Raw genomic sequence first — 26,981 nt, 5'->3', positions numbered from 1 at the left:
AAGCCACCAAATGAGGTAGATCAATTTGGGAACACATATCGCATTTGGTTAAATGTATCTAATAGCTCTACAACATTAAATACAGATTGTCTAGTAGCAGGGAGAGCTGAATTTGAAATAAAAAATAGATAAAATTACAATACCAGTTACATATTACAATTACGTGTTACTAAAAGGCTGGGGAGTAACGCTAAGGTAACTTGTAGGGAACAGGACATTTAAGTTTTAAACTCACGTAGAATAGGGAGTATCAGCATACATAATAGAGGGCTATCAATTACTGTTGATATAATGATTCTGAGGAACAGTTCAATAAAAATAAAATGCATTCTCTCTATCACAAATGCCTTCATGTAGCTTCATGTATCCTGACAAAGTTAAAGGCTGGGAGCAAGCAGGAGGCTTAATTACGGTTATCTTGGTTTAGGTTTGTTTGTCTCGCAGATGTATGAAAATGGCCAGAAGATGGCGCTGATACCTCAAAATTATTCTTGCTTTGTATATTTCATGAGCGTGCAATGCTTTTGAAGCCTTATGGCCAGATACTTAGCTGTTGGTTACACTAGTGAGTTATTGAGTATTAAAAAATCACAATTGGCAGACCCGCCGTTTACGAGTTGAATATGTTACTTCAAAGCAGGGTGTACCATTTGAATAGCACTATGCAGCTGCCTCATAGGCTACCAATTTGGGAGAGGTGAAATCCTGTTGGGATGTGGGATTTTCACGAGTAATGCCAAGTCCAAGAGCTTCAATGGGGGGGCTCCAGCGCGGTGGCCATTTTCAAAGTGAGCATTTAAATTTCAACCACCTTTATAGTCTCTGCTGATTCAGAGTTCAAGGCTAAATTAAGTTATCCAAGGGGAAATGGGCACACTCACAGTGTAATGAGATGGAGACGTTACCGCACGCAACGAGTGAAGACCAAATAAAGGATATTGACCCCCTCAAATGCGGCGCTTTTCCGGCTCTCCCCTCTGTAGTCTTGTAGTCAACCAGCAAAACATCGACTGACCATCAGTGTGCCGCTTTACCCCACCGTAGGCTCTCCCCTCCGGGGTCCAGACATCATCAGCTGAGGCCGGCGGGCAACACCCATCCCCAGCAGGGGCGCAACTAGGTCTTAATTTCGGGGGGGCTAACATGGCAGATGAAGGGGCGTGGCTAATGTAAATCAATGGGGCGGAGCTAAAATGGCAGACAATCAGGATCGGTTAATGCTCAGGTAAAGCTGAGAAAAAAATGTGGTGAATTCTGCATTTGAAACTGGACAACAATTAAAGCACACATTTTTGTTAGTTTGATGCATTGCCCCCCAAAACCCATACTCACCCTGAATCTTAAAATTACCCCTGGCACACCAAAACATATACCCACGCTGAACCCTAAAATTAACCCCCTCACACCCTAAAACCCATACCCGCCCTGAAATCTATAATTACCCCTGGCACACCAAAACCCATACCCATCCTATCCCTAAAATTATCCCTCCCCGGCACCCCAAAACCCATACCCACCCCACACCCTAAAATTACCCCCTGGCACCCCAAAACCCAATACCACCCTGAACCCTAAAATCACCCCCCTGGAGCCCCAAAACCCATACCCGCCCTGAACCTTAAATTACCCCTGGCACCCCAGAAACCATACCCATGCTGAACCATAAATTCCCCCTTGCCCCCCAAAACCCAAACCCACCCTGAACCTTAAAATTACCCCAGGCACCCCAAAACCCATACCCATACCCATGCTGAACCATAAATTCCCATCTGGCACCCCATAACCCATACCCACCATGAACCCTAAAATAGCCCCCTGACATCCCAAACCCACACCTGCCCTAAACCCTAAAATTACCCCTGGCACCTCAAAACCCACACCCACCCTGAACCTTAAAATTACCCCTGGCACCCCAAACCCCATACCCATGCTGAACCATAAATGCCCCCCGGCAACCCATAACCCACACCCTCCCTGAACCATAAATTCCCCACTGGCACCCCATAACCCATACCCACCCTGAACCCTAAAATTGCCCCTGGCACACCAAAACACATACCCAGGCTGAACCCTAAAATGTCCCCTGGCACCCCATAACCCATACCCACCCTGAACCCTAAAGTAGCCCCCTGACATCCCAAAACCCACACCTGCCCTGAACCCTAAAATTACCCCTGGCACACCAAAACACATACCCACGCTGAACCCTAAAATGTCCCCTGGCACCCCAAAACCCATACCTACCCTGAACCCTAAAATTGCCCCCTGGAATCCCAAAACCCATACCCGCTCAGAACCCTAAAATTACCCCCTGGCACCCCAATCCGTAACCCACCCTGAATCATAAAATTACTCACTGGCACCCTAAAACCCACACCCACCCTGAACTCTAAAATTACCCACTAACACCCCAAAAAAAATGAACACTACAAACTTACACTACATTTGCATATTTGGAGGGGACTGTCCTCTTTGACGTTTCTATGTATGTAAGTCAAGAACAACATTCACAGTAACCTAGATATGCAGGCAGTAGGTAATGCTGTGCTGAAAAATGCATTAAAGTTACTGGAACTTACACAAAAAACTGCTGCCTGCTCTTCTGATACTATACTGTGGAGTCTGGCTGATCAGCAGCACTGTGTCCTGGCATCCAGCTCCTCCCGAAGGTCTCACTGTGTAGATCAATGTGGGTCAAATGCGCAGACAGCAGGGGGAAAGGGATGGCCAGTGCAGGTGATGCTTTTCCTTTGTAAATTAATTCCTGCTGGCGTCATAGCCCAGGGTTTACTGTCTGTGCACTTGTATGGAATACACATCTATACAAGTGTACAGACAGCACACCCTGGGCTAAGATGCCAGCAGAAATTCCTTTACAAAGGAAAAGCATCACCTTAACTGGCCATGCCTTCCCCCTGCTGTGCACATCTTCACACCCCATGCTCACAACCCATCAAGTGCTTAGGTGAAATCCTTGCCTTCAGGCAAGGATTTCACCTCTGCCCACTCTAAAGGAAACACAAGAGGTCAGGGCAGGGGGTTCACTCGCTGAAGCTGTTCAGAGGCTCGCTGTCTGGCTCGGGCTGCTGGGCCTCTCAGAAATCATTAAAACAATCACATTCTCGGATCGGATGCGCAGCCTTATTGCACCATTTCAGTGCGTGTCATCTTAGCCCGGGCAGAGGAGGCGACGGGGGGGCTGAAGCCCGGTGAGCCCAATGGGTGTTGCGCGCCTGATCCCCAGTATGACAGTCCCGGGACCACGCTGCAAAGATCTGGGCAAACACAGAGAAGAGTGGCAGCCGGTCCCAGACCCCGACTTGAACCGCAGATCTATAAGGAGGCACCAACGTGATGGTCATTCCCACAAGCCTGCCCCACAGGACCGGAGCCGTTCCGCGTTAGGCTTCGGAAGCGGGCTCAACAGCTGCGGAGTGCAGGGGCTCAACAGGGGCGGGGTGAGGCTGGCAAGGGGGGAGTGGGGGTGATGAATCACGAGCCGTCCCCCGGGGACTATTGACAATCAATGCAGGTTCTGGTGCTACACTTGGCAGCAGGGAGACTCACCAAACAAGGCCTGTAACAGGACTCTGCAACCCCATCACCAAGCCACTGGAGACTCCGAAATCCTCTTGGGGCTAGGGACGTTTCAGGGAGGCGACTCAGCAGAGCAAGTCTTCAGGTGAGAATTCCTGGCAAAATCTTTCCTTTCCGCGGATGAGGCAGGGTTCGTTGCAGTGCCACCACTCTTCTTTATATCTTTCAGTCGAAATGAAGGGTGGATGGGGGCATGAGCAGGGATTTTCACCAAAGCGTGATCCCAAGCCCTGGAGCTACAATGGGGAGCTCCCGCACGGCGGCCATGATCCCTCCCTATTAAATGATTTTGACCTAATTTTCCAATCACCCATGTCCATTACTGAAGATATGTCATTATGGTATAATCCAACCCTAAAACTTACTGGAAATGTTAGATTTTTGCATTCATGGATTAAAGCTGGTATTTTGTGCCTCAAAGATGTCTACAGTAATAATACTTTTATATCTTTTGATGTTTTACAGACAAAATTTCAATTACCTTCTTATGATTTTCTTAAATATGATAATGATAATGATGATAATGATAATGCTATTTATAAAGCACACAAATACCAAAATGGTGTCTCGGCACTAAGGACAGCAAGTACCCTACAAAGCACTCCTCACTGAAACAGCCAAGTTTTCAGGATTTTTCTAAAACTCAGGAGGGAACTGGCCTTCCTGATCTCAAGAGGAAGAGAGTTCCACAGCTTTGATGTACTGTACTGGAAGCTCCGCCCGCCCCAGTTCAAGGTCCGGATTGTAGGCACCCCCAGCAGTTTTGGCCCCGTTGAACGGAGCTGTCTAGCTGGCTGATACCACACAAAGAGCTTCTGAAGGAAAGACGGACCATTCTGTATCAGGGCTTTATAGGCCACACAAAGAACCTTACATTTAATTTGTTGCACCACTGGCAGCCAGTTCAGCTTCCGAATTTCCTCTGAGACAGACTTATACCGAGACAGATTCAGCAAGAGACGAGCCGACGAATTCTGCACTACCTGGAATTTCTTCAGACACTGCTTTTGAGCAATCAAATAAAGCCCATTGCAGTAGTCCAGCTTTGACTGTATGAGGGAGGTAACCACCACTTTCTGCGTATGAGCTGGAATATAGAGTAGTACCTTCCGTATTTTCTTTATGAGAAAGTATGAAGAAGACACATGGCTTTAGTTTGTTGAGCAAATGTCAGTCTGTTGTCAATCAACACACCCAAGATTTTTGTCTTTGCGGTTGGAGTGGGCGGGGCACCCATTTCTGCTGGCCACCAAGGATTGCTCCAGGAGGGCTGTAAATTGACAAAAATCAAAACTTCTGTCTTATCTGAGTTTAATTTAGGGGAATGCCTACCCATCCAATTGTTGATCGCAACCATGCAGTATTGAATCGGCAAAGCAGGAGAGATCTGTTTTTTATACGCAGCTACCACAATCTGGGAGTCGTCCGCATATGATGTTAACATGAAACCAAAGTCCCTAACCAAGGGGGCGGTTCGGAGACATGAACATTAAATAACGAAGGACTCAACAAGCTGCCTTGCGGTACTCCGCATGGCAGCAGATAAGGATCCGTGTCGAGAGACACTAACGATCTCCTCAACTGCAAGAAGGAAGCTAGCAGTGCCAAGGCCATGCCGCCACACCCAAGGTTTTTAGTCGGTGTAGCAAGAGAGTATGATCAAGTGTCAAAAGCGGTGGAGAGATCGAGGAGTATCAATGCGGCAGTTCCTCCTCCATCCATAACAGCTCTAATCTCTTTGGTCGCCTTAATGAGCGCTGTTTCAGTACTGTGTTCCTTACGGAAACCAAACTGTGAATGATCCAACAGCCCATTGTCATTAATGAACTGAGTCAGTTGACAGTTCATGATTTTGTCAACAATCTTTGCTGGTAAAGGGAGACGAGCAATGGTATGGTAATTCAAGGTGTTGGTAGCATCTAGAGTAGGCTTTTTTAATAGTTTAATTATGTAATTCTATTTTAGATTAATTTCCTCATAATATACCTATTAATACTAAATCAAATTTATCAGTTTATATTCAAACTGTATACACTTTGTTGCATGGTATTTGATTAATTTATAAAAAGATGATTGCATTTCAAGGTAACAACATTAATGTGATTTAACCTTTCTGGAATAATGAACTTTTAACCTCTCTCTCACAATACATGGAAAACAATTTAGCTTATTAATATTTCAGGATGGTTACCTGTTTCGCTTTCTCAAACAAATTGCTATATTTAATATAATTGTCTATGGTCTTCATTGAGATTTTTTCAAGCTGAACTTCTGATTTCAAATTGTTGGCATTGTAATTTACATGTTTGTTTGTTAAAAAAATATGCTTTTTAATTGTCCTTCCGTTTCTAAAATCTCTGTATGATTTTGAGATGTTATAAAAAAAATACTTAGGGGTCTATTGGGATGGCGGTCGGAAATTTACCCCGACCGCCATGGTAGCGGAAAAAGACCACCTGCCAGGACCGTGGCACAACCGCCGGTCCAATTAGTATGATCTGCAGTCCAAATCTAACCGCGGCGGTACAAGCGGGGCCATTAACATTGTGGCGGTTGCTGCTGCCAGCAGCACTGCCACGATGTCAAAAGGAGCATGTCCTGCATCTCCCTGCACAGCGTGGCAGGCACTGCACATTGCCTGCCACCTGGTAAATGGACAGGCAACCTCACCCCCCCACAACACAAGGGAGGCCCACAACGAGCCCCCTAAGACATTCACTGCATGCCTTTCAATGGCGGTTCCACCGCAGCAGAAAGGCGGCCTCCGCAGGCATCATAATCATGCTGGCGGAGCATGGCCCTGCACCGGCCCCTTTTTAGCGGTCCAGCTCTGGATGTCAGGCAAGTGTGTGGACTTCTACTGGCAGATAAGTGGAGGGCGTGAATTCTCACCGCCACAGTCAACACTGCCATACTAATGTGACCAGGGCAACAAGGAAGGTTTGGGTCCTGTCTCTGACCGGCTTGGACCACTCAAATATACCAAACAGAACAGATAGCCAGTCAGGTTTACTTTTTTGTTATTTGATCCCACCCAGCCTATGAGTACTGAGTGATCATCTATTTTATTTTAGTTTTTTATCTTGTTAAACTTGTTCATGTGATTTATTGTATGTCATCAAAAGAGCAGCTATCAAACAATAAAGAGTGCATTCAGAAAACAATGTGCGCAACATATACAAGTGTTCAATATGTACACAATCAATACTCAATTTCAAATACACCAAAAATACATTACAACAAATAACCTAATACAATACAATACTGCTGCAGCTAGAGGGATGACTCATGCTGAATGCCGCTTGCACGGAACAGTCCTCTACCCCTCTTTTTTTTAACTCCACATCGGCAAAACCATGGCAGAGGGTCGTAGTTCTAAAGCAGCGGTGCAGGCCAAATTGAGCAAGTATGCGTGGGATGGTGGCCATGGCACGAGCCCAAATGAGGGACCCGCTACACTTGAGAAGTCTCACCCAGGTGGGAAGCAGAAGGAACTGATGCTCCAGGACATTATGGAGGCCATTATACCGGTGAGCACATCGTCACACATTGATGCTGTGTCCTCGGAGGTGTCCCTTATCCGGGAGACATGCACTCAATGAACTCGCGGCAGAAAGACGTTGAGATAAAAACAAGTTCCCTGGTCGAGGACACTTCCGACCTGCAGAGCAAGATGGAGGCCATGCAGGCCCATGATGCTAAATTGAAGGCAACGTTCATATACTTGGGGTGCCGGAGTGGACAGAGGGGACATCAGCGGACCTCTTTGTGGATGAACAGATCACAACCTACCTCAAGCCAACTGGTCTTTCCAATTTCTTTTCTGTTGAAAGGGCTCATCACGTGCCGGGCGGCCGGCAGAGGCCCGGAGCCCCCCGTGGCCCTTGCTGGCTAGGATCTTCAACTTCCGGGAACGAGATGCAATCCTGCAGTGTGCCCAGTCAGCGACACCGGTGGCATTCCAGAACAGTCGCTTTACCTTCTTCCCTGATTTCACCCTCAAAGTGCAGCTTCAGGGACGCAGTTTCCTGGATGTAAAGAAATTACTTCGTTAGCAGAAACTGAAGTATGCCATGCTCTTCCCCACCAAGCTGAGGGTGAGTCGGAGGGAAAGGCTTAGTTTTTCACCACCCCTGAGGAGGCCTGGGACTGACTTGACGGATGGCATACGGCTTTCCCGAGGAACAATCGCGTCCAGAAAGCAAGGACGGAAGAGGACACAAGCCTATCCGGTAGAAATACCCTGCCTGAAGAGCATGAGGCAGCGACTGGTGGGCCAGAATGACTGGTCTGTATGTGGGTTTCTTAGGAGTGGTGGGGTTTCTCCGATTTCTGGGGACTAAACGTAAAATTGCCCTCCCCCTATGCTGTTGTCCTTCTATTCAGGCTGGGACAGGGCCTCATCGGGGACTCCGAAACAGACTTCCTGTGACTTTCTACTGATCCATGGCCTTTTGTAGTGTCCAAAATGTTTCTGAGGGGTTTATTAGTTGCTTCAAATCAATCTCATTTTGTGAAATGTGAGTACCAGTTGCTATTTGCCAAGACGGGTGCTCAGTTGGCACACGCACCCACATGTTTAGTAAAGGTGGGCGATACACACTCTGCTAGTTTGGGTGGGCGGGAGGTTTTGACACCGCCAAGCCAGGAGGCCGGGATAGGGGCTTTGGGGCTGGTTTCTTGGGTTGGAGGGGATTGTTCTAATGTATATTGTATATTTTTTATCATGTAGGCATGACACAACGGACAGGTCTCACACATGGGCGGTTGCAGGCTTCTTGTTTTTGGGGTACAATTTAGTGAATGGTTCAAGGCACTCTGGGCGTTCTCCCTTCGATGGTCGTTCCCAGTGGTTCTCTCCGTATTTATGTCTTCCTCAAGAGAGAAGTAATGGGTATGGCAACCAGACAGAAGCTTAAGGTACTGTCATGGAATATCAATGAGTTAGGTGCCAAAATTAAGAGGGGTGTAGTTCTCCAGTTTGTAAAGCGTCATGCCCCGGACTTGGTATTACTACAAGAGACATACTTGTTAGGGAATGTGTGTACAGCCCTTTCCCGCTGGGGTTTCCATTTGTTGGCCCACTCGGCCTTCGGCTCCGGCTCCCGGGGGTGGGCATCCTGGTCTGTAAATCATTCCCCCTGACTGTGGCCTCGGTCCGCAATGAAGCTCTTGGCAGATTTTTAGCTATCTCTGGGTATTGGGAAGTGTGCACAATCAACCTTCTTTCAGTCTGTGTACCCCCAGGCCTACATACCCAATCCTTTATTGACCTTGCTGATCTCCTTCTTGGTTTCCTAGACGGCAGGTTACTGATTGGGGGCAGCTTTAATTCCATTGTCGCTGGCTCACTTGACCCATGGTCCCAGAGGGATCTGCCGCCTTCCCGCAAGTGGATCCATAGCTTTCTTGGCATGATGGGGCTTGTCGATGTATGGAGGAGCCTACACCCAACCGATCTCCAATGCACATATCTGTCTGGCCTCCCCTTAGAATGTCCCGGATAGACTAAATTCTGATGCTCGCTCATCAACTTCACATGGTCAAAAATATTCAGCATCTGGCCAGGGGAATCTTGGACCATTCACCTATTCTATGTCATTTGGAAGTGGGAGAGCCAACGGTAGGCCATGTGGCCCGATCTACTCTTGGTATCTCACAGCCCTCCACCAGAGATAAGGTCCTGAACAAGAAGGACCTCTATTTTCAAGAAAACGATTCGAACACATGACTCAGTAGAAGTACGCCAGAAACTCTGCTTAAATGTCAAGAAGTTTTCCGACTTGGCCTCAGAAGCCACTTAGGCATATAATCGGGCCACACTCAGTAAGATCTACAATGTGGGAGACAAGGTGGGCAAACTGCTAGCCTGGTTGGACCCCAGGGACAGGGCCCAGCAAGTTGTGGTGGAGCTGGAAACCGACTCTCCTCCCCTTCTCACTCTGCCCCAAGACATAGCGGACGTGTTTTGCCAATATTACCAGTCGCTTTACACATCCTGCACGACAAAGTCTGAGAAAGACGCCGCTTCTCTCCTCCGTGATATCTTGATGCCGATCTTTACTGAGGAGGAACCCCCTGACTTGGATCTTGAGATTGCAGTGGTGGAAGTCAAAAAGGCCATCCATGACCTGCGGGGAGGGAAAGCATTGGGTCCTAACTGCATATCTATAGAATTGTTCAAAATCATGGCAAGCAAGAGTAAACCTTATCTTGTCACCATGTATCGTGACAGTAAATAAAGGGGTAACCTACCTGAGGATCAAAGGCTGGCAAACATAGTTGTCCTCCCCAAATGCTTGTCCTATAGACTGATCTCATTGCTCAACTGTGAAGTGAAAATCCTGCGAAGGTCCTTGCCACTCGTTTGCTCAGGGTCCTCATACGCCTGGTACATCCGGATCAGTCGGGATTTTTGCCAGCGAGAAACACCTCTCTTAACCTGCGCAGGCTCCACATGATTCTGGGCAGGGTAGACACGATTAGAGAGGATGAGGTCGAGGTGTCACTGGACCCTGCATCTGCTTTTGAAACCATTGAAAGGCCCTATCTGTTTGCCCTACTCCACAAATTGTGTTTGGGTCGGAGTTTATTGACTGGTTGCGACTTCTCTATTTTCCAGCCACTTGCGCTAGTGGTTCTTAACAACAGGAAATTCCCCATTTTTGTTCTAGGTAGAGGCAACCGACAGGGCTGTCCTCTATCACCGCTTCTTTTTGCACTTGCCCTGGAGTCCTTGGCAACATGGGTCCGTCAAGACCCCACTATTCGGGGCCTTCATTGGACACAGTGGTGGGAAAACCGCATTTCCCTAAATGCGGATAACATCCTGCTTTATCTGGCCTCTCAGCGGCTTCCCTCAATGTTGTCTTGGATATCTTCTGCGTGTTTAGCAGATTTTCAGGGTATACCATCAACTGGTCTAAATCGGTGCTCCCGGATAATAAAACAAATTAAAACAAATTACTGGACGGCGCATCTAGCAGCTATTAACCAGTGCGCATATTGGTCGGCTTCGGTGGTGTGATCTATGTGGGACTTTTGCGGCTGGTCCTCACCGACCTGACTTGGCATGCAGTGGCCTTTAAGGAAGGGGGCCAATACGAGTCTGGGATGGGAGTGCAAACTCACACAAGCCAAGCCACTATGGCACAGTGAACAACTGGGCAGATTGATCCGGTCTAAGGGCTTTGACAAGTGGGACCTCATTGGCATCTCCAGGATTGGTGACTTATGGAAATCTGGAGATGTGGTGCCCTTTTCCTGACTGCAACAGGAGTAGGAACTTGCTAAATCTGAATATTTTCAGCATTTTCAAATCAGACATGCCCTGCTTGTGGTTCTCTCTAGAGTTACCAACCTCCCTGACTCTTCCTTGCTTGAGGATAGAATACTTTATGGTGACCTACCGCAAAAGGTAATTTCCCTTTTTTACATAAAGCTCATTAATAACATGGTGGACCCTCTGACCAGCCTGCGGGCTAAGTGGGACCACGATATTGCAGATCTGGATGGAAGGCATGATGGGCGGTGGTGGCTTCCCCTCGCTAAGTGGCAATTTCCTCCTGGTTCCAGCTGGTCCGACTTAAACTGCTCCATAGATCCTATTTGTCAGAACCTTTGCTGGTTCACATGGGTTACATTCCGGAGGGTGGCTGTGCGAGGCAATGTGGGCAGGAAGGCACATTTATTTATATTATCTGGGAATGTGCGGTGATCAAGGGGTATTGAGAACGGGTGGTGGGCCGTATGGAGAAGGCACTCAGGCAAATCATTCATTGTAACATAAAGTTAGAACTGTTAAATATTTGGGACCCTGCAGACTTGAACTCCAGAGAGCGACAGTGGGTGATGCTGGGGTTCATGGTCGCTAAAAGAAACATTGCACAGCTTTTGGAGGGCTCCAAACCCACCGACAATAGTGGACTAGTCCAACAATATGGATTGGTGCATGGTGACTGAAAAATCCATCTCCGAAGCTAAGGGGTGCCCGAACAAATGGACGCATGTCTGTGGTCAGTGAAACACTTACAGAGGGGAGATTTGTGCACCGCCATGGACCAGAGAAAAAGTCATGGAGGGTCTTGATGTTGTATGATAAGATTGCCGTCTAGTTATTGTAATGTGTGCTCTCGGATAGGGTAGAGACTGTCCATTGTGTGAATCACCCTGACTGTAAATGTGTTGTTTATGTAACATGCATTTTTCTTTAATAAAAAAAGTTTTTAGAAAAAGATTGTGAGTCCCATAAAGTTGCAAAAGGGCAAAGGCAAATTTTTCTCTTGTCTTGAGTGACTATGAGAGTGAGTACCACGTAAATGCTTTTGATACTGTGCCCCTGTGAATGCCCATGCTATTTGAAAATGCCACATCACTACTTCAGTCTGGAAATTTCCCTGGTCCCAGTGTTCATGGCGCTTTCATATGTTCAATTTCTTCAAATTCTCTGTTCCTCTTATTTCCACCCTTTTTCCACTTGTGTGTTGCTTATATGGGGTCCTGTTGTGTGGTTCCTGCGCTTGTCTCGACTCTCAATGTTACCCTTTTATGAACTTATTCTCATGGTCTCCTTTCTGTGTCCCCTCCATGTGCCTCTGCTGTTCATACAACTAGTGACCCTCCGGTTTGTCCCACCTCTTTGAGAGTATGCCTCTATGTGGATCCTCTCTACTTGGTAGACATTCTGTGTAGATAAATTAAAGTTAAGAAATGCAGATACATTTTACCTTTTACTTTTAATGGGGACCTCTCCAAAATAAGGTGGAAACTCATAACATCTGACAATGAGTTGTGACCTGTTAAAAGACAGTGAGATTGAAGAGCGCTGCAAAAGACATGATGGCTACCAAGGAAGTAGCAAGAAAGATTACATTTATTTTTATTTAATTTATTTAATAAAAGTTGGATATATTGTCGGACATGACCCGAGTGGGCATCTAAGCGCTCTACAGTACAGAAGTACAAACAGTGTTAAAAGTGAAAAAAATAAAAAATAAAAAAGAATAAACCAATAACAATGATAAGCAAGTAATGGAGCAGTAAAATATGTGCCAAGACAAAAGGAGATAGTATAGAAAATAAGTTCCCCATACAAATCGAGGGGTAAAGCACAAACCAGCATCATAGAGATAGTCAAAAGTTTCGGCCCCATCCTGACAGTATTTGACGTCAAATGAGGCCATTCATCCATGGGGCTTTCAGTTCTTTTTTTAAGCAAGCCATAGAGGGAATCATTCTGATGTGCAGAGGCAAGGAGTTTCAGATTCTCGGGGCAATCCCCTAGAACGCCTGATTGTTGGTTTTCTTTTTCCCGAATTGTTGTGGTTTCAGAAGCAGAGTGCTAGAGCTCCTAGAAGATCTGCACCCCCCAGAGAGCTCCAGTTTTTGGGCTAGGTACAGAGGGGTGTCAAAGTGGGGGGCCTTGTGTGTTATGCACACAATTTTTAGATGAATCCTAGCCTCCAAAGGCAGCCAGTTTAAAGATTTCAGTACTGGCCTGATGTGGCTTTTTCTTCTGGAACCTGTGATGAGCCTTGCTACTGCGTTCAGGGAAGCCCTGAGCGAACCCAACTTGTATCAGAGTGTTGCGCAGCCATAGGCTAGCCTGGATATTACTAGCACTTGAACCGCAGACTTGAAGTCGTCTGGGGGGAGGAAGGGTTTTATTTTTCTTATAATACTCAAGGGGAAGTTAGTCCTTTTGGTGGCTGAGCTAATCTGTTCCTGCATGCTCAATGACTTGTCAAGTATAACTCCCAGAGCCCTAGCAGAGTCAATAATGTGTGGGGTACAGTTGGGAGCTGTTAGGTGGTTGAGGTACTCAGCGATGATGGCAGTCTGTTTGGATGGTGCTATCAGGAGGAATTCCGTTTTGGAGGAGTTGAGACTAAGATGTTGGGAAGTCAGCCAGTGTTGGGATTTGAGAAGGGTAGAGTTGAGTGGTATGATGTCGTCAGGGGAGGAGATTTTCAGATAAAGTTGGGTGTCATCGGCATACATGTGATAGTAAATGTTGAATGAATTGAGTAAATCCGTAAGAGGCTCCATGAACAAGTTGAACAGCGTGGGAGTAAGTGCATATCCCTGAGGGACCCCAAGAATGGATGGCAAGGAGTTAGAGAGGGAACATTTGACTCTAAATCTTTGCTTTATGTTGATGAGAAATGAGGCAAACCAGTTTAGTACAGGGCCAGAGAGACCCATCCTCCATTCCAGTAAGTCCAGGAGGTTATCATGCTTGACCGTATTAAACGCTGAAGATAAATCAAGGAGGATTAGCAGGCAAGCTTCCTTTCGATCCAGCATTTTTAGGCCAACATCTACTATGTGATTAATAGCTGTTTCAGTACTGTGTACCCAATGAAAACCCAATTGGAATTGATCTAAAAGCTGGAATTGGTTTATGTGGTTAAAAAGTTGGACAACAATACATTTCACAGGAGCTTTGCAAGAGTTGGAATGCTAGTGATAGGACGAAAGTTATTAAGCTCCTCTTGGTCCGCCATTGGGTTTTTGAGTATGGGCATGACCTGCCCTACCTTCAGACAGTCAGGAATCACGCCTTGACAAAGGGAGGCATTAACTATTTTGGTCCAGATTGTACTGAGGTCCCTATCATGTCTTTGAAGAGACTAGCAGGCAGAGGGTCACTGAAGTGGTTAGAGGGTTTCAGAGGAGAAAGCAAGTTGAGAATTGAGAAATCATCATAGAGAGTAAATTGGCTCCAGCAAGCATTAATTTTGGGTTGAGAGACCTAAGTGAGGTAGAGGCTGAGGTGGAGTGAGTTCATTCCAGCAGGAGATATTTTTGAGTGGGGGGACAATAGCAGGCAGGGAATGAGGTAAAGACGAGGAAGTTGGATTAGTCTGGCATGAGAGAGTTGGGTCCTGTTTGTCTTGTAGAGCTCATAGCTCATTTTAAATTTTAATAGTCTTTCCACAAAAGAACGAGGCAAACACTTAACATGTTGGCAGAGTATGCACCTGAGATGGCAGAAATACTCCCCAGTTTGAACCATATCTCAAATAGCACTGAACAAGTAAGTGATACGAATGAGCTCAGCACTCGTTACCATCATTCTTTTCTTTCTTCCATGTCTCAATTCCCCTTTTTGTCTTTTCATCTATCTATTCCTCATTCCTTTCATCCATTCAAACATCATTCATTCTTCCTTACTTTTCGGCATCATCTCTCCATCCTTTCCTCCCTCTGTCAAACCCACTCTCGATCATTCTCCATGTCCATCCTTCTCCTTATCATCTCTTCAAATCATTTTTCCATCGTTATTTTCTTTTATTCATCTGTCTATACCTCTCTTCATCTCTACTATCTCTGAATCCATCCACACTCTCATAAATCCTTTTCACCATCCATCCATCAGTCTGTCACTTCATACATCCCTTCTGATCTCCATCCCTTTCTCCAACCTCCTTTCTATCTAATAATCATCCAATGTCCTATCTTGCCTCTCTTGCCCCACATCTGTCTCCCTCGGTGTCACCCAAGGATCTATCTTCTCTCCTGCCCTCTTGAACCTCTTCATGGAACCCCTTACCCTCATACATAAACAATCCAGAATTAACTATCACCTGTATGCTGATGACACCCACCTGTATTATAAAATCAAATCCCACTCTGATATCTAACACCTCAACACTGCCCTAACCAAGATTCAAACCTGGTTCTTCACCAACCATCTCAAACTCAATCCAAACAAAACTTAAATCATTCTCTTCTCTCCTAAAAATAACCCTCTCCCCACTCGAGCATAGATCGCTGACCTTAATGCCCTAAACTGTTCTCTCTTCCTTGCTGAATCAGTTAAGTCTCTTAGCATCACCATCAACAGTAAGCTAGCGCTCAATATTCATATAAAAACCTCAGTAAAAGGAGCACTCTTCACACTCCGGCTTCACAAAAAAATCAAACCTTTCATTCCAGCTGAAGATTTCAAATTGGTTATCCAATCTCCTGTTCTTTCAAAGATTGACTGCGGAAACGCTTTACTCTCCGGAACACCCACATTTTTCACCTTGCCCACCTCAAATCTGTCCTCCACTTAGCGGCCAGGCTAACAACTGACTGTAAGTGTTTCATACACATCTCACATGCCCTCAAGGACGTCGAATGGCTTCCCATCGAAGGCAGATCCTCCTATAAAATTGCCTGCATTACGCACAAAACCCTTTATCAAAAGACACCGCTCTATCTCTCCAGCAAACTCAATAAAGCAGGTTGCAGCCGGACGTTGAGAAGCACTAACTCTCTTCTTCTTGTCCCCCCGCTGTTAAAAAAAAATGCGCCTCTCAATCCCGCTCCTTCTCTGGTAAGGCCCCAAGAATTTGGAATGCCATCCCCAAAGATCTACGATGGACCCCTTCTTATGTCAGTTTCAGAAAAGATCTTAAAATACACCTGCTCAACAAATATTGGGGTACTTAATCCCACACCTACCGTACTTGCTTTACTCCCCCTCCGCCTTTAAACGCTACTGTTTTCCCTCTCTCTCTCCACACACTACCCCTTCCTGACCCCTATCCTTCCTTCTTCCCTCCTTTCCCATCCTAACATTTCCCCTCCCACTCTTTCTCACATACTTAATCCCATCACGTGTTGTTCTGCCCACTGAACCTACCCTTGGTTACTATTATACTGTTACTGTCTATATTGCTCAATTGACACTTTTAGTCCACCATATATGAATGCTTCATTTATATAAAATGTTCTGTATTCCCTAAATATTATTATGCAAATGTTAAGAGCCCTGATACCCCCGGGTGGAGCTAGCGATATATAAAACTTTTTAAATAAATAAATAAATACATCTATGCGCTTCTTTTTGGAGACCAGTATCTCCAATTACAGTCAAAAGCATTGAGAACATTAATATAAACACGGAACAGCCAAATACCACTCACCCTCGCTAAAGTTGCTAAAGTCGTCGATTCTGCCCCCCTGATGGCTACTTAAACCAAATCAGCAGTAAAACTTTCATGTTGTTCCACTTCCAAAATTTCTACATAACGAGGACCATGTAAGGGCATTTTTAAACATGCTGTTACTTACTTGGCACAGAAGAGTTTTAACCACCACCTGTTAGTTATGTAATGATGTAGTATAATAAAAACGTTGATGAACTAATTGGGAAAAATATTTTGCTTTTTTATTTTTGTAGGGTGAAGAAGTGTATCCCATATTATCATCTGTGCTTCATGATACCACACAGTTTACAGATCCAGACACCTTTAAACCTGAACGCTTCTTGGATGAATATGGCAACTTCAAGAAGTCTGATGCTTTCATGCCTTTTTCTGCAGGTAGATATCTGAGCAGCGGTGATGCGAATTATATTTTAAAAATACCCGTACACAAATAACACTACTTAATTTAATTGAGATATTTGTTAATTGCATAAGCATTTTGACTGTGCTATGAAAACATTTCTGTGAAAAATGCCACATAGCTGGCAAAAATTGAAGTACAGAAATAGGATTGTACCTTTTATCCCTTGGCGTGATGACTACTCAGATCAATTGCCATTTCAACAAATGCACTTATTCAGAGCACAATTCACTTTTTGCCTAAAAGATATGTCAGAAAGTGTGGTATTAATTTGGTTATGGAACTTTTATGAATTTAATTAACACAATCTGATTCGAGATTAACACAGTTCTTAGCTACTCTCTGGTTATTACTCAATTGGTAAGGCCCAAGCAGGTTGCAAATCCCAGAGCAGAATTTAAATTGTTCCAGCAGTAATAACAATTTCTAAGTGAAGAAAACAGCACAATAACATTGCCAAGTCAATGTGAAAAATAGGGACGAATTAAATTAACAAAGACGTTGGTAAGCCAATTCAGGTAAGAGGTACCGAAAAAATGAATTCTTTTAACAATTGTAGGGCAATAAGTGCCCAGAGAAGTTGTGTAAATGATCAATTTGTGGTTGACTAGGATCTGGGTATGATCTCAGGCTGACCACAATGGAGCAGAAGCTTTTTTTCAAATGTATTTACAAGGTCAAGGTCTACCAGCAGGACATGGTCCAGGTTTAAAGCTGGTGTGTTTCCATTAAAGTCAGATATATCAAAATACAGAATTGGCACCAAAAGTTCGAAGTGGGACAAAGCTGTGCAGCCACTGAGATCCTTTTGCCTCTGATATGGATTTGCTGCCTTACCTCGTCCAACTCTTCTCTTCAAACTTTGAACCTTATTTAGAGCTTGGGGGATTGGTACACCATTCCAAATTTGATAGATATTCCATCCATCTTATTACAAGTGTGTTATATACTAATACACTTGTATTATGGAAAACAGGATACTTTTATGAATTTAATAAACACAATCTGATTAGGGATAAACAAAGTTCTTAGATACTCTCTGGTTATTACTTGATTGATAAGGCACAAGCAGGTGGTAAATCCCTGAGAAATATTTATATTGTTCCAGCAGCATTAACAATTTCTAAGTGCAGAAAACAGCATAATAACATGGTCAAGACAATGCGAAAAATAGGGACAAATTAAATTAATGAAGACATTGGTAAGCCAATTCAGAAAAGAGGTACCGAAAATATGAATTAAGGAAATAAATGTAGCGCAAAAAGTGCCCAGAGAAGTTGCGAAAATTATCAATTTGTGATTGACCAGGATCTGGGTATGATCTCAGACTGACCACAATGGAGCAGAAAATTCTTTTTAAATGTATTTACAAGGTCAAGGTCTACCAGCAGGGCAAGGTCCAAGGTTAAATCTGGTGTGCGTCCCTTAAAGTCAGATATATCATCATACAGAATTGGCACCAAGAGTTCGAAGTGGTACAAAGCTGTATAGCCACTGAGGAACATTTGCCTCTGGAATGGATGTGCTGCCTTGCCACGTCAAACTTTTCTCTTCAAACTTTTAACCTTATTTAGAGATTGAGAATTGGTACACCATCACAAATCTGGGAGATATCCCATCCATCTTATTACAAGTGCGTTTTATACTAATACACCTGTAATATAGAAAACAGGATATCCAGCATGTTTGTGACTGAGTTTTCATTCTCAAGATTCTAGCTCAGGTCACTTTTTTGATTCCCAAAATCCTTAGGTAAAGCTGGTCAGTAAGTTGTGGATGAGGTCAAATACACTTTTCATGAGTTTCTGTTTTCTGCATGAAAAATACTCTCTCTAGGAATTACCTGTTTGTTTATTTATGTCTCTGGTGTGATCTCGATGGCAAACCTCCACATAATGGCCCAGTCATTCAGAGTTACACCCTAAATCAGAAATGGCTAACCCCTTCCACCACTAGGAGGGTCTTTGACTCTTATTGGACTACATCCCTATTTAGATGAGGTAATTTTCCCCTCTGTCAGTTAAAACTGCTTTTCCTTCCTGCTACGACTGGAGACTGAATGTCCAGGGCCCCCGGAGTGAATGAAAGCAGATCCTGTCAGCCCCATTTGGCAGCTTCACAAAACAGTGTCAAGCTGTTCTGCCAACTGTTCCTGCCTTCCTCCCAGACATATACACCCTTCTAAGAAGTTGGTTAACAATACCACAGCCTTCCTGGACCCAGGTACTAGATTTTTGTCCTCTGCAAAGCATGGTTGTTAACTCCAGGCAAGAATGTGGGTTGAACCTCTGAAGGTGAGATTGCTTTCCTCTTTCTAATCCAGTGTTGGCTCATGGAACACAAAGTTACTTTTCCACCAAAGTAATCAAAATTCTAATTTCAACATTATACTATGAAGAGAAAATACCTCTTCTTGCAAGGTCACCCCCACTGTTTGCTGAACTTTATTGCTAGTTTTTAGACTCTGCACACTTGGGTTCTACTGGTCAGTACACAGTGTATGTCCTCTGACCCCTACAACATGTTAAAAATGGCTAAACCTGGATTGGTATTTTTAATTCTCCTGCAGGACCACGCTTTATGGTGCAGAAACTACACCCATGGCATGGAAAGTTTAATGCCATATAAGGCCTCTATCACTTATTGTGCCATCCACTAATGTGCAAGGGAAACATAGATTCAGGTCTACTATTGTAGCCTTACAGCTGCAGTTTAAACTTGCAAACCAATCTGTCAGAAACACTTTTAGACAGGAACCTCCGCCCAATTAAATATTGATATGCAATCCCTATGCAGCTCTATAGTCTACAAGGTAGAGTGCATGGAATTCAAAAAGGGCTAAATGTTAAAGTTGTCACCATGTCTCTACAGTGACAAGGCTCCAAAAGCTATTTTCACTGTGAAGGTTTTGGTTGTCCTGTAAGGAAAACCAAAGAACAGATTAAAATATTAATTCTGGTGTCTATAGCTTGGAACTAGGTTAAAAAAGGCCAACCTCTATTTTTAATATGTATTAAAAGCCCAATCAATGGAGAATTGGGATTTTGAATACATACTTAAGAAAATCACTTTTAGAAACTTAAACTTTTCCCTGTATGATACTCCTGGAGGCTAATTTGTATTTCCTCTCTAGCAGATGGTCAAATAGTGCTTGACCTCAATGAGGTGTGAAATCTGCTCTCATAGCAGGAACAATGGCCAGAATGTGGGGAAGTGTTCTTTCCTCTTGCAGCAAGGCCAGTTGTACTGTACCCTCGAACTTCATTATCTTGTAATGGGCCTGCCCGTCACTAGTAAATGTAAGGTGAGTCCAGGGGAATGAATCCATGTGTCCATGCTGGCTTCAAACTCAGTTGGAGTAGAGTTAAACCTAGAATTGGCTTTAAGTGACCACAGAAGTGGGGACTGCTCATTTCTATGGCCAGTGTTCCAGGTAGGCAAACAGGCTCTGCAAAACAGAAAAAGTGTTCCCTCATTTTGGATTTTAGGAGTAAGGTAGTCGTAGAATTATTTGCAGTAGGGCAAACAAGGACTGCTGCAAAAGTAGATAGGATTGCCTCTGGGAACTTTGACCCAATTGGTTAAGGAGCAGCTGGATTCACCGCCACCCTCTAGATAGTGCCAAAATGTGGCATCCCAGGGTACCCTACTCAGAACACCTATAAACCTACAGAAGAGGACCGGACCTGCTGCCTGAAACCTGTGAGGAGAGCTCAAGTGCTGGACCTACTTTCACTTGCACCCAGGGATAATTGGCTGACGTCCTCTGTGACTACAGGGGCACAACAAGCTGCAAGAGGCCCTTCTTCCTGAAGTGCCCAGGTGACTAGTAGCAACTGAAACTAGACTGGACCCTGCTCATGACCTTTGCTGAGGTAGGTCCTGGCCCTTAAATGCTGTCCCTAAGGTTATGGGAACTAAGAGGAGCTGCTACACAAACTCTGAAAAGTTGGGAGGTGTCTGATGTTGATTCAACTTCATTGGATACAACTTCAGTCTTGCCCAACTGGAGAATTTTAGCTCCATAAAAAGGGGTTACTCGAAAGGTAGAACTCTTGACCACTCGGTGGTGTAAAAAGTCTCTGCCTGATGAGAGGACTTCATCCGCTGCAAAACTTGAAATTATCCTACTTCAGTGAGACCTAGTCCAGTGGCTAGGCTGCTTTGAGGGGACTTTAGCAGATATAGCCGGTAACCTTGTCCAGCTGAAGGAATTCAACTTCGATTTCAGAGACCTTAAATCTTTGACTAGGACTAACCTGCTTGGTGTATCTAACTGGCAATTTAACGCAGTGAGCCTGGAATCACACCTAGTTTCTGGTAAGCTATGAGAAGGGACTATCATTGCGACTTTACTTTTTTCTTGGTGCTTACCTACCCTAAAATCTTCAAAGATTCATTTCTCCGGTTCCTGTTTTTTGATTTTTATCATTTTGGTGTTGTTTTGCTAATAATATTTTAACTTTCTAAACTGGAGTTGAATTTGTATTGTGTTGTGTTTTTGAATTTTTAACTGCTTTGGTAGGTCTAAATGATTCACACATTTACTCAAATTTAAGCAGGTTTGCTCTGTGCCAAAGCTGCAACTGGTTGAGCTCAGGTTTAAATTATTGAAACTTAGACTGAACCTAACAGGTTAGATATTTTGATAATTGTAAAGAGGTACCATCAACCCCAATTAAAATTGTCCTTTCTTACATCTGCGTTTTCAAAACAAAGTGAAACATAAACATGACTGCTTTTGTGCCAAATTACCAGAAGATTAAGCACAGGTTAATTTAGTGACCTTTGTTGTTCACCCTGACAGGGTTTGTTGTTGTTGCTTGAGGAGTGGCTTAACCCCCCTCAATTAAAAACTCACATTTCTGCAATACCATACATGTGGTTAAGGAGAAGGCTTAGACCCCACTAAAATGTATCAGTGGTATAGTGCACAGAGTATTATCACCAGCAAAATAAGACAGGAAAGAATGGGAATACCATGGCAAAAATAACATCCTGCCTTGCAATATAGAATTTTAACAATTGTTTTGTCATTTGATAACTTGATAAAGGCAAAAATATTCTGATCCCAGACATTGAGGGCCTCATTTATGAGGCCGCATGTGCCATCAGAACGTCGCTTTTTGTGACGTTCCTGGCGCAGAAGCCTGCATGATATTTATTAGGCAGTACTAAGCCACTTTGGTTTACTTAATGTTACCTGATAAATATCAGTCCCTTTAATGCAGTGTTCTGCGTTAAAGGGGCGTGCAATAGGTGTTGCTGGGGCATTCGCAGCAACATTCATGGCCGTTTGACACTGCCCCAGGTTTACGAGAAATCGTAAATCTGAGGCAGTGACAATAGCTTACGCCTCACCCTAGGGAGGCGTAAGTTAGGCGCAACCGGGAGAAATATCTTTATTTCTCCTCGTTTTTCATTTTTCTATGTGTGCTGCATTCTGCGGGGCATGGAAAGACTGGGGTGAGAGGAAACGGCGCAAGCGGGTTACTTACATGCAGAAGTAAACGGCGCTGTGGCAGATAGTGGGGTTCTGGTGTTAAAGAGCTCCCATGTGGCAAGTTTATTAAAAGGACCATGTGGTCTGCAGAAAGCGAAGATGGACTGCGGAGGTGGGAGCCGGTTAGGCTGTGAACAGTGAGAAAGGACTGTGGAAGTGAAACCTCTAGTCATGGTGTGCAGACGCAGCGGCCATCTTAAGGAGGTGAATATTGTGAAAAAAGTGAACAATGTTCAAGTTAATCAGGCACACTGCAGTACATAGAATAACATTTAGAGGATTATTTCTTGTAAGCTTTGTTTACAGTAGGGAGGTCCAATCTTCGAGACGATTCAGGCCATTCCTGATGCAGTTGGTTTTAACGATCCAATGGAGTTCCTCCTTGTTGAGCAAAAGGGACATGTCTGCTCCTCGAGGAGGGGTTTGATGATTGTTATCACAGTCCATACCAAGTCTTTGTCACTGTGACCTTTTTCTGAAAAAAGTTCAACAAGCGGTGCATTAGCTATCTTGCACCTTATCCTGCTTCTGTGTTGGCCAATTCGTAGTTTACTTTCTGGCTTGTTTGGCCTATGTAAATGAGCATGCATGGACATAAAATAGCATATACAAGATTTGTGGAGTTGCAGTTAGAAAAGTATTTACGGTCAAATTTTATATTTCCATACTCAAAAGTTTTGCCTTCAATGGTTGAGTTGCAACATACACAGTTTCCACATTTTGAATGGCCCAAGAGTGGCGGCAGACCCCATGCATCATTTATTGTAGTTTTGAGGGGTTGCTGTGGTAGGGAAGCTCTCACTAGATCGTCCTTTATATTCTTTGCTCTTTTAAAAGCAAACATGGGGCGGTCCAGAGTCAGTTGACCTGCATTGAGAACAGGCCAGTGTTTCAACACACTTTTTCTGACAGCATTGGAAACAGGGAAAAAGGTGGTCACACAGATTAGCCTATCTTGTTCTTTCTTTTGTTTGGGTTCCAAGAGGGCTTCTCTTGGGCAATACCAAGCTCTTTTGAGAGAGCGAAGTACCAATTTTCTGGGATAACCACGGTTTCTGAGTTTCTTACTGAGTGTTTTGGCCTCTGTAGAGTAATCTTCTTTAAAATAACAGTTACGCCTGATGCGCAAAAACTGAGAATAGGAGAGTGAGTCCCGTAAGTATTTTTGCTTTGCTCCTTTTACCATTCTATTTGTTGTTTTGTCTGAATGTTGTGGGTCACGGCTGTGCCCACTTGTTATTAATGTACTCATTCTGTTTTATTAAGAGAATTGTTAAATAAATTCCTTGTCTGGCTGGACAAAAGACATAACACTTATCAGGTGTGTGATTATCAGTTTAGTATACCATTGTGTCCACGAGTAGGGACCACTGTTTTTTGAAACATGATACTGCCCAAGGTCCCTATGGCATACCTTCTGGGTTCCCTTGTCTTTCTTAAACACACTTGTTAATAAATTGAGCAGGACGTAAAATACTCTTTTGGGGAGTAAACAAATGAGCAGGACCGGACTGGGAACCCATACAGTGCATAGTGAGCGAGCGCAGCAAGTGAGACTGACTACTACAACGTGGTTTGCAGGGATCTCCCCCAAGATGATTTGGAAAAATAAGGTGCATTCTACAACACATGTGTCATTATTGTATTCGTTTTAAAGCTTATTAAATGATTACCTTAAAGTGCACCAGGATATGGCAATCTTTATTGGGGCTTATCATTGATTTCTTTACTAGCACCCTCCAACATTGCCTCTCTTCTCTCCTAGCACCTCTCTCAATTGTACTTCATTTCTTTAAATGCACCTTTCATATCATCCAGGGTGAAGGAGCATTTTACATCCCACACACATACAGAGAAGATGAATCATACGTGTGTATATCAGTGCTTAGAAAATGTTACATGATAGGAGGGGGACTATAAGGTGTAGAATTCAAATGTCGTCCATACTGGTAAGCATTTTTTAAGAGTCCTTGGTCTGGGGAAACACAAACTCAGAATTCAGAATGTAACAGTGGATAGGGTTGACTTTTCTAATAATAATTTATTTTTACACAAACAAACTCTTTTTAGCAATATTAGGATAACAAAAGACTTGAAAAAAAACATAACTTTCTAACCTAGATTAGGATACTAATTGATGATATGCACAGTAGCAAAAGGATCTCTGTGACAAAAGCAGTAACCCACTGAGCTATGCAAATAAAATACTGTTCTGTGATCTGCATAGTACAGCTTCTTTGCAGCAGGTATATAAACCCTGTGTGCTACCGTAGAGAGTCAAAACTGCCACTAGACAAAACTCCATTCACTCTTCTGCAGTTACATTAATCACCAGAGTTGTTTAGGCACTTATATTGCTGCCTGAAGACTGCTGGATATACAATTAACAATGCAGTGCATTTAAAGCTGCTGCACTGCTACAAAAGTGGCCCCCTAAAAGAAAAGCAGCCCCCAACTCTTTCAGCCTACCAGGGAAATTTCAGATGCCAGGGACAGCCAGCCCAGCCCTGCAAATTAGGGATTGAAAGACTTTGTTAAGTCTTTTGCAATGTGATGTTTCCCCAAGACGCTCCACTTTAGGTTTGGGCTGGGGATGGTACCGCTCTAAAGAAAATGCCAGTGCATTAAAACATTTTTCTTTCTAGCGATCCAATTTACAATGAAAAACAAGAGTTCATATTGTAAATGTGCGGTCTTAATCCGTGGTGCACTCATTTTCATATTGAAATTAGTCTTGGTTTTATCCATTCTGTTGAGTTTTCATGCGATTCATAAATATTTCCATTCTAATATAAAAGGAACACACCAATGCTGAGTATTTTATCTATTTTAAAAAGTATCTAAAAGAAAGCTCTCAAGAATTTCCTAAGACATAGAGATGGTATTCCAGTCAGCAATCTCACACACACACACACGCACAAACACACACCCACACACACACACACACACAAACCCACACCCACACACACAAACACACACACTCTCTCTCACACTCTTTCTCTCTGTCTGTCTCTCTCTCCTCGCAAAACAAAAGATAAAGTGACTTTCTAGTTAGGAAACAACACCAGGTGCAAAACTACATTTTCAAATAAAAAAAAACCTCTGAAATTCAACTTGTACCTGCTAGGCATAGTATTGTCTTACATGATGTAATTTTGGATGTCATACGTGATGCTATCAACGCTGTCACTCTACATGCCCACAGTGCTGTAATATGTGAGGGTATGAAGAGTGCATGGCGAGGGCTCGAGTTATAGTTACTTCAGTTACGTATAACTTGTGGATTTCAGTGTTTATTTTTGAAATTTTAAATGTAATTTTCGAAACTGGCAAAGGTCACCTACATATAAACTACCAAGCTTCCCAAACCACTTTAAAAAAATGCTGGTGGTTTCCCTGCCCAGAATATAGCAACACCAGGCATGAAAAAAGTATTTCAATTACCGCATTAAGGGCATTATAGGGCACTGCTTTGCAGAGCAGTGAATTAAAAATCAGTGGTTCCATTTACTCATTTATTATTCTATACCGTCTCTATATTTTTTTCATTAGTTTTGGGTGTGTCCCAGTACATCTGCAGCTTTTTTTGTGCTCTGATCTGCAGGAGGGAAGGCCCCAGGGCCCAGCTACCCCTTTCGGCTTCTCAGCCAGGACCCATTGTGGGGGCCGGCGGGAGATAGCTACTTTATTTTTTGGGTTCTGTCCCAGTGCCCTTTAGGTCTGGGCATAATTTAAATTATGCTGGAATAATCAAAGTAATTTTACTAACTATGTGTTACTCTTTGAAGCAGAATTACCAATAACAATACAATTAGCCAGATCTGGTAGCTAAGAGTAACTTAAAGGGAAACATCCTACTGCAAGAGCAAATTTAGTGAGCGTCCTCGCATCTATTTAAACTGGAGGGTGCATTGAGAAAATAATGGAAAGGGGCGACCACTCGGTCCCCCCGAATGTATAGCAGGGTGCCAGGATCCCCCCGGGAAACCATTTTGGGCGGGGGGCGTGTCTCGGCTGGTATGCCCGAAGCGGCGTAGCCGGGGCGCGCCTTTTCCCGCCCAAGAAGGGGTTGTCCTAGACACCTACACCGTTGGTCACGCCCCGTAGGCGTACCAGAGGAGGGTACACGCCCTCCCGAAGAGGAATAAAAGGAGCAACAATCCAGAGAAGCATCCTCTTGTTCCTGTGCTTGGAAGCTGCACCCTCTCGTTGCACGTGAGCCCTAGACGGAACAAGGAGCAATTTTGAGAACTTGTAATTTTTGTGTTTCTCTTCCAGGAGCCTTCTCTCCCAGCGTCTTCGGACCTCCGGATCCAGGACCTCGTCGAGCAGCTAAACAGCAAGGGTCGAGTACCTGACAACGATGCCTGGCAAGAAGGTCGGAAAGAAGGCAGGGACGGAGCAGATGCTCCGCATGCTGGTGAAAGACATGGCAAACATGAAAAAGCAAATGGCGGCAATGAATAATACGGGCAGACCGAAGAAGGTCGTCGGACCAGCATTGCCGGGAGTAGTCCCCACAGGGAGAGGTAAAAGGGAC

The 26,981-nt window shown here is 44.1% G+C and overlaps 1 protein-coding gene across 1 annotated transcript in view; it reads left to right on the top strand.

Moving 5' to 3' along the window:
* Positions 1-26,981, top strand: part of LOC147712641 (cytochrome P450 2G1-like) — a 566,383-nt gene that overhangs the window by 522,233 nt on the left and 17,169 nt on the right. The window contains exon 8 of the mRNA XM_086923336.1: positions 16,772-16,913. Within this exon, the coding sequence (XP_086779462.1) occupies positions 16,772-16,913 (142 nt within the window). The remainder of the gene's footprint in view (positions 1-16,771; positions 16,914-26,981) is intronic.

Source organism: Lissotriton vulgaris, chromosome 5, assembly GCF_964263255.1.
Source record: "Lissotriton vulgaris chromosome 5, aLisVul1.2, whole genome shotgun sequence".
Taxonomy (NCBI): domain Eukaryota; kingdom Metazoa; phylum Chordata; class Amphibia; order Caudata; family Salamandridae; genus Lissotriton; species Lissotriton vulgaris.
Note: the sequence above shows the minus strand (reverse complement) of the source record. Positions and strands in the feature narration are given on the sequence as shown.